This window comes from Diachasma alloeum, unplaced genomic scaffold, assembly GCF_001412515.2.
Source record: "Diachasma alloeum isolate Michigan unplaced genomic scaffold, Dall2.0 Dall_scaffold_00256, whole genome shotgun sequence".
Taxonomy (NCBI): Eukaryota; Metazoa; Arthropoda; class Insecta; order Hymenoptera; family Braconidae; genus Diachasma; species Diachasma alloeum.
This window is the reverse complement of record NW_021680401.1, coordinates 2,277,702-2,290,983: the sequence shown is the minus strand read 5'-3', so window position 1 is coordinate 2,290,983 and position 13,282 is coordinate 2,277,702. Positions and strand designations below refer to the sequence as shown.

At 32.3% G+C, this 13,282-nt stretch overlaps 3 protein-coding genes across 12 annotated transcripts in view; 1 reads left to right on the top strand and 2 right to left on the bottom strand.

Moving 5' to 3' along the window:
- The window catches only part of LOC107037598 (protein lap4), a gene marked incomplete at its 5' end in the record, with an annotated part of 38,876 nt that extends 35,782 nt beyond the window's left edge, over positions 1-3,094 (top strand). For 7 of the 10 annotated variants that reach the window (XM_015256225.1, XM_015256223.1, XM_015256226.1 and 4 more), the window contains 1 exon segment: positions 683-3,094. In XM_015256225.1, coding sequence (XP_015111711.1) covers positions 683-958 — 276 coding nt within the window. 10 annotated transcript variants of the gene reach the window in all.
- Positions 3,095-4,213: 1,119 nt separating this feature from the next.
- LOC107037597 (33 kDa inner dynein arm light chain, axonemal) lies at positions 4,214-7,867 on the bottom strand. The gene is made up of 5 exons (XM_015256220.1): positions 7,619-7,867; positions 6,519-6,651; positions 5,649-5,794; positions 5,388-5,585; positions 4,214-4,441 (listed from the first exon to the last, which is right to left on the bottom strand). The coding sequence occupies exons 1-5, from the start codon at positions 7,865-7,867 to the stop codon at positions 4,406-4,408; spliced, it is 762 nt and encodes a 253-aa protein (XP_015111706.1). The 3' UTR covers positions 4,214-4,405.
- Positions 7,868-8,627: 760 nt separating this feature from the next.
- Positions 8,628-13,216, bottom strand: LOC107037576 (alpha-2-macroglobulin receptor-associated protein). The gene is made up of 7 exons (XM_015256198.1): positions 12,692-13,216; positions 12,253-12,394; positions 11,520-11,690; positions 11,228-11,338; positions 10,003-10,114; positions 9,745-9,901; positions 8,628-8,936 (listed from the first exon to the last, which is right to left on the bottom strand). Exons 1-7 carry the CDS (start codon positions 12,929-12,931, stop codon positions 8,736-8,738), a joined length of 1,134 nt encoding a protein of 377 aa, XP_015111684.1. The 5' UTR covers positions 12,932-13,216; the 3' UTR covers positions 8,628-8,735.
- Positions 13,217-13,282: the final 66 nt, after the last annotated feature.

Sequence of the window (13,282 nt, the reverse complement as noted above, 5' to 3'; positions counted from 1 at the left end):
TTAGATGTGAAAAATAAATTTTTTTCACACCTCATAAAAAATAATCCACCGTTTTGCAAACAAGTTTTATTATTTATTTATAAGAGGGAAACATGAAAAAGTAATAAAAGACATGAAAGAGTAATAAAAATGGAAAAAATTATGAAGATGGAAAAACAATCGAGATAACATTTGAAAGATAATCCACCCGGGCCTTAAAAAACTACTTTGATCTCAAGTCCCGGCCTCAATGAATTTTCCAATACTCTTTTTTTTATAAATAAAATTCTGTAGCGAAATGGTAAAGCGGTTTAAGTCAACTTATCCCGCAGTTCATTTTTTGAGGAATATTTCCGAACCTAAGGAAGATAGCGAAATTTTCGTAATGACATTTATTGTAGCCCTCAATCGGATCTACAAAAAAGTTTATAACAAAAATTCTGCCATCTCCCTTAGATTCCGAGATATTTATTGAAAACTGGTGAATAGTCAAAATTGACTTAAACCGTTTTACCACTTCGCTACTGAATTAATGAAGGAACACGAAAGAATAATAAAAATGGAAAAAACTAGTGCTAGCATGAGTTTTCGAGAAAGAATCATCGGGGAAATTTTATCGGCTAAGAAAAGAACTATTTTCCATGGTCCCAATTGTTCACAATAATCCAAATAACCCATTTGATTTTCTCTTCCTCAAATTCAGGTGGAAACGTTGAGAGAAAAAATCATATCCTTGGAGTTGAGTAATACCGAAGAAGACGCCGATAACGGAAAACTTGGGACCTGTGCAAGTGATGCTGAGAGTGAGAGTGAAGGTATTACAAGACAAGATTCTATAAACGCAGCTGTTGAGAGTTCAGAGTCATTTATTTGTACGAGTCCAACATCAGAGAATGCTCCGAACATTGGAAAAACAGGGACTAATGGTGGAAATGCGAAGCGGAAGAAACGAAAGCGTTCGAAGCGTGGACGCAACTGAAAGTCTAAACATTCGAGGTGCATTATTGGTGCGATACTTCGTGTGAATGCGTGCAGCGAGTTATATTAATTAGAAATTTTATGATCCAAGTAATGCCCAGAGGTGAGAGATAAGAGGGGAATGATAATAATGATGAAACAAAAATTAAGGTTGACGAGTGCGAGCAGGCGATAGGAGATGCGGCAATAGCGTGTAATTATTGCATCCAGATGTATGAAGAGAAAAATGTTAAACTGAAGTAATTAAAGTTATATTGAGCATACCACAGGGAGTCGGATTAATCCTGCCATTTGACTGTATTTTATGTTCATTATGAAGAAACTTGTTTGAGAACTCTCTAGTTGGAGAGCTCGAATTCGACGGATTTTCCCTGCAAATGACGTTTTCATAACAGAAAATAAGTAATGAAGACGAACAACTACACATTCCTTACGCTGACGTGAACTTGTCAACGATTTTTGTAAATTAATTGATCTTGCCCGATGTCGTTTAGTGCGAAATGCAGCAATGGAACGTAAACATAAGTCCAAAAGTGATACGGGGATTCCCAGTAAAATCAGAGGAGCGCTGAAATGATCTAAATGAGAGGGGGAGAATGAGAAATACGAAATGTTGAACTTCATTAGAGGATTTAAAATCGATGAAGTAGCTAGATGAATAAAAAATGAGTTGTAGACCTGAAAGAATATATGAATGAGGAAAAAACAATAATTTGAAGCGGAGAAAATGAAGAGATGAATAATTAAGTGAGGGAAAAGTGGAATATCGTCCAAATCCCCAATGACTGAACGCTAGGGCCAACAGATGGACGGTGGATGACCAATACATGGACGGTCTGGAGGAATATAGAATTTTCATCCAGTTTGTACAAACGTGAATTTTTTTTATTGAATGTGAAGAAATACAAGGCCAAATAGATTCTTAATCTTCGGGATGTGATTCTCCTCCTGAAAATATTGTGCTATTTCCCACATCTGACTCTTTCGGAAGAGAACTTCTTTTTTTTCTCCACGACACTTTGTCACTGATGCTTAGCAAATTGCAGCGCCACGCCACCCAACACTGTACCTCCCGAATATTTTATTTTTTTCCTTGCTGTAATGTTGATATTTCGAGAAAAAAAACTTCATCACATAATTATGCATGAGTGTTATTATTGATAACGATAATTGTCCGTACAGTTTTCATTCTATTATTTATAGAATATTCAGTAAAATGTGAAATCGTCCAGGTATTGGCCTGTTCCCCCTGCACCTTCCCATGCTTTCACTCATTAACTGAAAAGTCTGATCCTCAATCAAAAATTGATACAATTATGAAAAAAATTGTTTTTATAGTTTTTTTAAATTCTATTCGTCTATTTCACGATTTTCTGGAGAAATGGACATCCCAAATTATGTAAAATATAATAATGATTATTTTTCAACTCCCTCTCCCCATTTGACGTATTTAATATGATTTATTGGAACATGAATCGTAGGGATAGCTATCCTCTGAAGCTAATCCCATCCGCAGATGAAAGAAATGAGAGGAAGTTGTCATTTGTTCTCTCGAAAATAGTCTAATCATGAGGCAAATTATAGGTAACGAGATGCATCAACCTTTATAGATTAAGAAAACTTTATTTAGTTGAGAATAAAAAATGGCAAATTATAGGTAACGAGATGCATCAACCTTTATAGATTAAGAAAACTTTATTTAGTTGAGAATAAAAAAAATATCAATTGTAATAGTAAATTTCTCCAGTCTTACGAGAAGAGGTCCACCGTAATTGATTCAAATTAAAGATGAAATTGTAAATTAATTGTAAGAGAATTGTCGCAGAATCTGTGTATTGGAGTAAATGACAGTACACGTGTATTATTTCTCACAGGTTAAGGGTATAAATGCAAAAGACAATAAGAAGAGGCTTAAGTTTTTACTGCGAAACACTGATAGAGTAGTAAAAACACAACATTAATATGCAGTATATGGATTATTTAACTGGGATGAGCAACTCAACTATGATTGGCATCAAATTAAGCTAGAATTCAGCAGCGAAGCTGCAAAATGGTTCAAGCTGATGTTGACTATTGGCCAGTTTTCAGTGAATATCTCGAAATCTAAGGCAGGTAGCAAAATTTTTATCATGACCTTTTTTGTAGAGGGAATTGAGCGCTACAAAAAAGGTTATTACGAAAATTGCGCTATCTCCCTTAGATTCGGAGATATTTCTCGAAAACTCAGCTAAGAGCTGTCGACTTGAATCGTTTTACTTCTGAATTACATTGTGCTTTTCCAATAATTAATCATTTGTATTGCTCATGTAGCGTCGCCTTGGAAAGAACTACTAATAGTATTACATGGGGGAGCCTGGGGCAAAATGAAACAGACGCAAGTCAAGGAAAAAAAAATTTATCAACAATTTTTTAAAAATAACTTTGTCTGATTATTGGGAATACTGATGAGAATAATAATTTTCCATTCAGTGGAATGGAAAATTATCGAGAAGTTTTGACGGGAGAAGATTTTGTCAATGGATTAATTGAAAAGAAAATGAAACAGCAAAATCGCATGTTCTTTTCTACCGAATAGAAGATTATTATTCTCATCAGGACTCCCAATAATAAAAAAAGTTGATTAAAAAATTGTTTTTTCTTGAATCGCGTCAAATATTCGTTTTCGGCTGTTCCATTCTGCCCCACTCTCCCCTATTTTTTTCAATTACGGCTATAGATGTTGTCGGACGAAACAGGTTCTTCGTGAATATGATTTGTGCGTGTGCTCGAAAGTTAATTAATCAATCATATGTCTGAGCGATGGGACCAGCGAGTAAAAATGTCCTTTTGATGGACTCATCCAGTTATTTATCTCACAGGGAAGATGATTTTTCCGTTTAATCGAATTTATGTATTTTTTTCTATGTAATTTCACATTTTTTATAATGCCATTGTTTTGTCCATTTTCCCATTACTTTTCTTTCAATGCGAATCGCCCATAGAACTCTCACTCATTGTCACAAGTTCCTCACGAGAGGAAGGGGGCTACAGTAACAGTATACAAATCAATTGCACCGTGCTTGATAACGATTCTCCATTAATACGAATATAAAATAATACAAAAAATGTATTTACAAATATCATTATTACGAAGAATGAATTATGCTGTGGACAGGAGAAGGATGAAGAATAAATTAGTTAATGGATAATGCGGACACTGAATTTATCGAGTATTTAATTTTTCTCTAGGTTTTGATGGAAAAAATACAAAAAAATATATATATATATATTTATTACTGTCAGCTATATTCTTCAATGAGCAATATTTATACGTTTTATAATGCTATACGTGTATTTGTATGCGGAAATATCATGTAGACGAATATTCATTAAAGGAAAACGAATGAATACTTGTTATACTTTGTCCTCAGTGTTTTATTCAGATTCAGTTGATTTTAGTAAACGCCTCCTACTTCTTTGGTGCGATGATGCCTTCCAGTTGAGTCTGAAATGAGGGAAGAGGACGGAATTTTCAGTTGTCGGGGATATATTTTTGTCTCGTTTCTAGCATTTATTTTTAATGAGGACTCATTGAGTTCTCTAGTGTCGTAATTAATTGAGGTGAGGAATCAAATTCCACTAGGCGATGGGAAATGATTTTATTACGGGATAATTCTAGTACTTTGGCTATTTTTTCTCACAACATTTTAAAAACATTTTAACAGTCTGAAAGAAGATTGAAAAATTTATTTTTGGAGGAAGATTGTTGCAATAATTGAAAAATTGCAATTTTTGAAAATTACGAGCTTTTTCATAAATAATTTACAAACAATCAATTTTTCACTATAAAAATCAGTTGTTCGTAATCGTAACAAATTCATTCATATTCAAAATTTGAAGAAATTGACCTAAAAAAATTAATTTTCCGAAAGTTTAAACAATGTCAATTATTTATTTATAAACAACGAATGTTTAAAGAATAATAATTCTGCGCAAAATGTAATTTCAATGACGCTGAATATTCATGATTTTTTTCAAATTTTTCTCACGCAATTGGCAAATGAATTGACAAATTTGGATATCCTTAAGTACATTTAGGTTCTAGCTGAGTTTTCAATGAATATCTCCGAATCTAAGGGAGATACCAAAATTTTTGTAATGACCTTTTTTGCAGCTATTGTTACGCCCCACAAAAAAGGTCATGACAAAAATCTTGCTACCTGCCTTAGATTCCGAGATATTCACAGAAAACTGACCAATAGTCAAAATAAACTTGAAACGATCGTGAGGGACGAGGATATATTCATGTTTGTCTCGTTCGTGAACGATGTAGAACACTCGAGACGTTTTATATGAATTTTGAAATGATAATTCGTTGTGGCTCGCGCCACCCAAACTGCTACGAAAATGGGAAATGCAATCCAGATTGTTGTGCATTCAAAAATGCATACTTTCAGCTGTTGATTGGTTTTCTTGAGGAATTGAATCTCTTCCGCATGTTTTTTTTCTTCGGCTTCCCGCAGCTCGGCGGCTCGTCTCTCAGACTGTTCGAATTTTTGTCTCAATTCAGTGACAGCTTTTTCTAGTTCAGTCTTCTGCGCTCGTAACTCATCCGCAGCGGTTATCAGATCTTCCTTACCTTGTTCAGTCTATTCGAAGAGAAAGGGGTGTGTTACATAGTTGAACTTATGTGATGATAAAATGTTTTTCACCTGGAGAGCTTTGCGCATCCCGAAAGCGATACTACTCTGATAAAGTGTCTGATAAGCAGCCATCGTCATTTTTATTTCGTCTCTCACTCGGAGGAGAAGCAATCCACGTTCGGCGCAGTTGACTGTCACTTGGCGTATTATTTCATCTGAAAGTAAAATTATGTTACGTCCAACGTCTTTTCCTTCCAATTTACATATCCGTGTTTTCGCCAATTATTGGTATGGTTTTGTATTCTTGAAAGTTTATTTCAAAATACGAAAAAAGAGAATTTATTTTTGCAAAAACTAAAAATTTCATAAAAAATTCAAAAAAATAAAAGACAGACGCAGTGAGCATAATACAATTGAAAAAAGGAGAACGATTTTTTATGGCTTTTTAATGAGAAAAAAACATCAGGCGCCGCAACAGAATCACAATTTTTCAAGATAAAAAATCATACTAATAATTAGCGAAAACACCCATGTGAACTTTGTTCTTTCCAAGAATATAATTTTTTTTAAACATTTCATTTTTATGAACAATTAAAGGAAATTGTTTAAACTGTCGAAATTTCAGGTAGCATTATGAATATGGACAAATTTATTACGATATCGGAAAAAATATTTTGATGAAAAAATCATTATTTATAAATTATTTATGAGAAAACTCGTAATCTCGAAATGCTTCCTCATGGGTGCAAATGGAGAATCAAATTTAAATTTAAACCTTCGAATTTCGAATATTGAAATTACCACAAAATATTTGATAACCTAGGGTGAAATGAGGTTTAGATGAGAGCTCTGATTTAGCTGTAATGTAGGAAAAAATATCGACGGAAAAATCGCTCAAAGTACTTGGATATCCTTAAATAACACAAGTCGCAATTTTACCAAAACACTGTGAATACAATTCCCTCCGAACCGGGCAGATACCAGTTTCTCGAGCTTGTCTCTGCTGCAACCTCATATCCAACTGCTCTTGTAGATTAATTACATCCAATCTGGTTGCGGGTGTACTTGAAACCTTCGAATATTATTGAACAGTGATTCAGTCAGTGAACAGTCTTTTGCGTGATTTCATAAATTTTTGGCATGATTTCGAAGGAAGAAAAATTAGAAAGAAGTGGAAATTTCCTCCAGAAATACAGATTAAAAAATTAAAAATGTTTTACCTCTTCCAAAATACACAATAAGGAACTTACATGATTTTTTTTCAATTCTTGCTTTCGAACGGATGGAATTGAATCTATTTCTTTCAAATGTAGGTATTATTGAGCCCTATCGATCACCATTAATTAAAATTCAATTCCCCGATTTTTTTTTTCAATTTTCGAATTTTTTAGAAATTCGGTTGTCCCACGATAACAAAAAAAATGTTCTGAATTGATTGATTGATGGATTAAAAAATTTGTTTGGATGTCCTTTTGACCGAGTTCGAAGATGAAGGCGATAGCAATAATCGTTATTTTGATTTATTTGAAATTTTGCAAAAATTTTGCATTTTTGAAAATCAGAATTCCGGGGATATCTTTGAATATCATGCTTCAAGTGTATTCAATCATAGCTTGAAATGTTTGTTTCAATGCCATTAAGTCGAAGATAAAAGATGATTACGATAGCTATATTGGTTGATTTGATTTTTATGATGATTGTTGACATTTTCGAATTTTTCATGAATTTCCCTGAAAGTGAGCTTTCCAAGGGTTTCTTCAAATGTGATATTTCAAATTCATTCAAGTATGTATAAATGAAATTTTTCTATTAATATTTTATAGAAGGGCTGAGGGGAGAGGTTGAGCCGTAATGGTGATGATAACATTAAACTAAGTTGAAAATCTGACAAAATTAGCTGAAAAGAATCTTATTCAATTCAACAAAATGAAATAAACAATGAATTATACAGGATAGAACGAAATAATATGCAAATATTTTTTAAAAAGTCAAAAGTGTCGATTTTACCCCACCCTCCCCTATCGCCCATTGGCATTCACCTGTTGAGTCCAAATTTGTCCCTCTTCTTCCCACTCTTTCGGTGGCAAAATTCCATTGAGAATTTCCACAGTCTCACGGCGAACCTCGACTGTTGGCGGTGAAGCCTGGGCTTTGCAGGCTACACCAATTTTCACTGGGGCTGTGTCCTTTACAACTTTCTCCGGATGAGTTGAAACGAGTACGGGGTTGTCGTACTTCACCAATGTATTCATGGCAGGAATCGTTCGTTCTTGCACTGCCATTGCCATTTTTATGAATTATCCTATTTGATTTAAATTATGTTGGGAACAGCGGAGAAAATAGGAAGCGGATTAGGGTGTTATTCAATTAAATATTCAGGTTTCAGGTTCATCAGGAAGAAAAACAAGCGACTGCTATGGATACCTGTATCGATCTAACAAATTTCGTATTCGGGAAAAGAACAGTTGGAAGTTGAAGCCCGCGGGAGTAATATTTTTGGAACGTGATTTTGGTTGTTTTTTCTCATTTGGACTCTTTCTCTGACCCTGATCATCGCCAGAAGTCGATTTGGATTTTTATAATATCGACAGAAACTTTGAAACGTCTGAATTTGAATTTTGATATTGAACCGTTAAAAAACATTTTAAAAATCTGAAAAAAAAAATAGAAAGTTTACTTTTTGAGGAAGATTGATGAAATAATTTAAAAACTGCTATTTTTGAAAATTACGAGCATTTTCTATAAATTAATAAAAATAATATAAAATGAAAAATCATTTGTTCGGAATCGTAACAAATTTATTCATATTCAGAATTTTAGCAGAAATCTATTTCATACCTAAAAAAATTAGATTTTGAAAGCTTAAACAGCTGTAATTATTTATTTATAGACAACGAATTAAAAAAAAAAGTTCTGTGCAAAATGTAATTTACAAGACGCTGAATATTCCTGATTTTGAAAAAAATTTCACTCACAATTTAATTAACAAATTTGATGATTGAAGATGGCTGAATCTACTCCCATATACAAATAGAAATAACTATCAAATTTAACTTAATGCAATCGTAAAATATCTCAAAATATTTAATAATTTTTTTCCATAGATATAAAATGATAAACTTTCTCTTTTACATGATATCACATAAAAATCTAAGACTACAATTCTGTATGGCGTTCGAGAATCCTTGACTCGATATCGGCGTGCAATTTTTCAACAGTTCGTGCGTGTTTCTTTATATTCTGTTTTGTTGAGTTATCAGCATCGTAGTCTTTTCCATTTCGGGCTGCCTCTAGAGCTGCCTCTGTATGTAAATGACGCAGCTTCAATAATCTAGTTTCATAGTGACGAAGTTCCTCCTGAAAACAGTTTATTATTATTATTATTATTATTATTATTATTATTATCATTATTATCATTATTATCATTATTATCATTATTATTATTATTATCATTATTATTATTATCATTATTATTATTATTATCATTATCATTATTATCATTATTATTATCATTATTATTATTATTATTATTATTATTATTATTATTATTATTATTATTATTATTATTATTATTATTATTATTATTATTATTATTATTATTATTATTATTATTATTATTATTATTATTATTATTATTATTATTATTATTATTATTATTATTATTATTATTATTATTATTATTATTATTATTATTATTATTATTATTATTATTATTATTATTATTATTATTATTATTATTATTATCATTATTATTATTATTATTATCATTATTATTATTATTATTATAGTGAAAAGGAATATCTTGTATTTGAGAATATCCAAGTACTTTGGTTGTTTTAAAAAAATATTTTTCATTATTTGTAATTGAATTTTACCCTACGTTTTCGAAAATTCTGTCATAATTTTATTACTTGAATTTTGAAAGTCTAACGTTAAATATTCATTTTTATAAAACTGAAAAAAAATTATTGACAGAGCAACTGAAAAATTGGATTTTCTGCAGACTCCCATTTACTTTCTTTTCTCATAGATAATGTAATGTAATATATTACATTCATACATTACTGTACGAATATTCAATTTTCTACCGTAAAAATATTTTTCTTTGAAATACAATACACGATAAATTCGATCTTTGTTATAATGCGATATTTTTAATAATCACCTTTAATGAAGCGAGTTCATCTTTGGTGAATTGTGCTTTTTTTGCGATTCTCCATAAGCCCTGAACTTTCGGTTCCACAAATTCCTGATGATTTTTGCCCTGCGCAGTCAGCCTATCAAGATTATCGTATCCACTCTTTATTTCGATGTGTTTTTCTCTGATAAAATACAAGAAAGATTAATAATGGAAGCATAGTTGTGCGAGAAAATTCAAGGGGTAACATTATATATCGAAAAGTAATTAATCTCCTCAATTTACCTGAGTAAGTTTGCTGTGGCGATGTAATCAACCTTTTTGGGGTATACTGAATTCGATTCTTCCTCTTTGTGGTCAATTTCGTTCCAACTTTCGTGCTCCTCATCCACGCTATCTGCAAAGTCACATCCTTATTATTTAATTTTTCAACAAAGACATATTTCATGGAGTAGTGAATCTCCCCCTAAAATCACTATTATTTTCCATTTGTGCAGAATTCTGCCAGAGAATGCAAGTCGTTTAGTGTCAAAAAAGTCATATTTTTTTTAATGGACGCATCAATCGATAATTGATTACTCATTACTCATCAATTACTCATTTTGTCAAGGGAGAATTGATGTTTCAATAAAAATCACTAGTATTTGCTATTTTATGCAGAATTCTACTAGAGAATGTAAGTTTTTAGTGGCAAAAATCAAAGTTTTCGAAAGATAGATTCGTCAATCGATAATTGTTACTCATTTTATCTAGGATAAATTAATGTTTCAATAAAAATCACTATTATTTTCCATTTTATGCAGGATTCTGCCAGAGAATGCGACTTTTTTAGTGGCAAAAGTCAAAGTTTTTGGAAAAATAGATTCGTCAATCGATAATTGTTATTCATTTTATCTAGGATAAATTAATGTTTCAATAAAAATCACTATTATTTTCCATTTTATGCAGGATTCTGCTAGAGAATGCGACCTTTTTAGTGTCAAAAGTCAAAGTTTTTTGAAAAATAGATTCGTCAATCGATAATTGTTACTCATTTTATCTAGGATAAATTAATGTTTCAATAAAAATCACTGTTATTTTCCATTTTATGCAGGATTCTGCCAGAGAATGCGACTTTTTTAGTGGCAAAAGTCAAATTTTTTGGAAAAATAGATTCGTCAATCGATAATTATTACTTATTTTCTCGAGGATGAATTAATGTTTCAGTAAAAATCACTATTATTTTCCATTTTATGCAGGATTTTGCTAGAGAATGCAAGTTTTTTCATGGCAAAAGTCAAAGTTTTTTGAAAAATAGATTCGTCAATCGATAATTATTACTTATTTTCTCGACGATAAATTAATGTTTCAGTAAAAATCACTATTATTTTCCATTTTATGCGGGATTCTGCTAGAGAATGCGACCTTTTTAGTGTCAAAAGTCAAAGTTTTTTGAAAAATAGATTCGTCAATCGATAATTGTTACTCATTTTGTCAAGGATGAATTGATATTTCAATAAAAATTGATTACTTTTATAGGCTTCTGGATCTGGGCCCTCGACATCTTTCAACAGACTCATGTATTCGTCAACTTTTTCTTGATGATGAACGAATTCTTCTTTCAGAGCCTCAAGCTCTTCATCTAGAACAGAAAAAACAATTAATAAATAACTTGAAAAATATAAGAATTGACGGCAGTTGTCCTGAAAATAACTGAGCTTTCTTCTGATTCATAAATAAATTAAGATTAATTAATAAACTAAGAAATATTAAAATTGATGGACGCTGTCCTGTAAAATAATTGAAAGGAGAAAAAACTTTACGTGTAAATCCAGCTTTTTCCGCTTTGGCCCACAGTTGGTTGAGCCGTTTATCTTCAAACACTTCTTTGGCAGCGTAATTACTCCCGTCATTGAGGGCTTTGTGGTGTTTAAGTAATTCTGGGTCATCGGTGGCGGCAAAGTGTTCCAATAAGCCGTAAGTACTCATTATACCTGTAATAAGCGCATCGTAAGTACAAAAATTCTGCTCCCACTACATCAGAATTCCCATTGCCAAGATTGATGGCTCACCACCATAGAACATATGACAACTTTAAAAATTGCAACTTTTCAAATTTTTCAAGTTTTTTAAATTTAATTTTTATTTTATTTTCACCCAATAAATCAAACAAAAAACATTGACCTTCAAAATGGTAGAAAAATTCTCCATTGCGGCGTCAATTATTCGTTAAAATTAAGGAGAAATTTAAGGAGAAATCAGTGAAAATTGATGGAGCTGAAACTAGCAGAATATTCGACAGCGAAAAATTCAATTTAGGGGATATTTAAGCGTAGGAGAGTCAAATAATCATCTGTACAAATATTTTTCAAGTGCGAAAGAGTTTGTACATTACTTAAAAACATTTGTACAACCCCTAGATTCCCCTAAGACAAATCATCTGCTGTCGAATCTTTCGCTAGTTTCAGTTTCATTGAAAAATGATGAAATTTCAAAAGAAATTAATGTTTTATTGAATTACGTTAGTTTCACATTAGTTTCTCCGTATGAACGTACCAATCAACTTTTTCCTCAGTCGAGCTTCCTCTAGTCCTTCCTCATCTTTCCCATCAGCCCTATAATGTTTATAAGCCACCTCTGCTTTGTCGTGGAGCTTCAACTCACTGAACAATGACTGAAGTTTCGGATCCGTCAAACGCTGAAAATTTAATTATAATAATTGTAAATGGGTGAACAGAGCTGCGAAGTAGAGGAGGGTGGGGTAAAATGGACACTAGACTTTTTTTAAAATACTCATAACTCAGAAACAAATTTATCAATGGAGCTCAGTTTAGGCTCATCACAAAGGGCGAGACTTGCTCTTTGAATTGAAGAAAAAAATTATTAAATTTCATCACCATTTCAACCTGTCATTAACATTTTTAGAAAAGTCAAGTGTCCATTTTACCCCAACCTCCCCTAATCATTTTACGAAGCGTTTTTTTCTTTCGCTCACGTGTTTAGCCTTAGTCCATAATAAATTGAGTTTGGCCATTCTGTACGGTTTGTCAAGCTCTCGTATTGAGGTTGGAACTGGAATTTCTCCGTCTGCGATTATCGGGACTTTCTTCGCATTCTTATTAGGCTTCGTGGCTTTATTGGCGTCCGCCGAGTACTTATTCTCCGATGCGCATTGAGAAATTAATAAAATTGAGTAAACGCCGAGTAATAAACAGAATACTGTAAATTTTGACATTTTTAATGCCGTGACTCTTCGTCTTCTTCTAATCCTGGTGGCTTTATCCTCTTGGTAGAAGGGTAGAAGCAAGTGCCACAATGGACAACACGTTTTATGAAATGATCAACACAATCAAAAATTCTGTTGTGATTTTAATTAAATTTTTGTCATCTACAAAAATTTGTCGAATGTTATTATTTGGAGTGCCAACTCACGAACCAATGTTCCTCTATTTACAATCCCAGATGAAATGCCGTGATTTTTTCTCGGAAAGAATGGTCTTTGGGTTTATCCCCACCACCTTCGTATCTTCTGTATCACAGGAGCATTTAAACGTATTATACCCAGACTGCGCATGTGGAGGGGGAG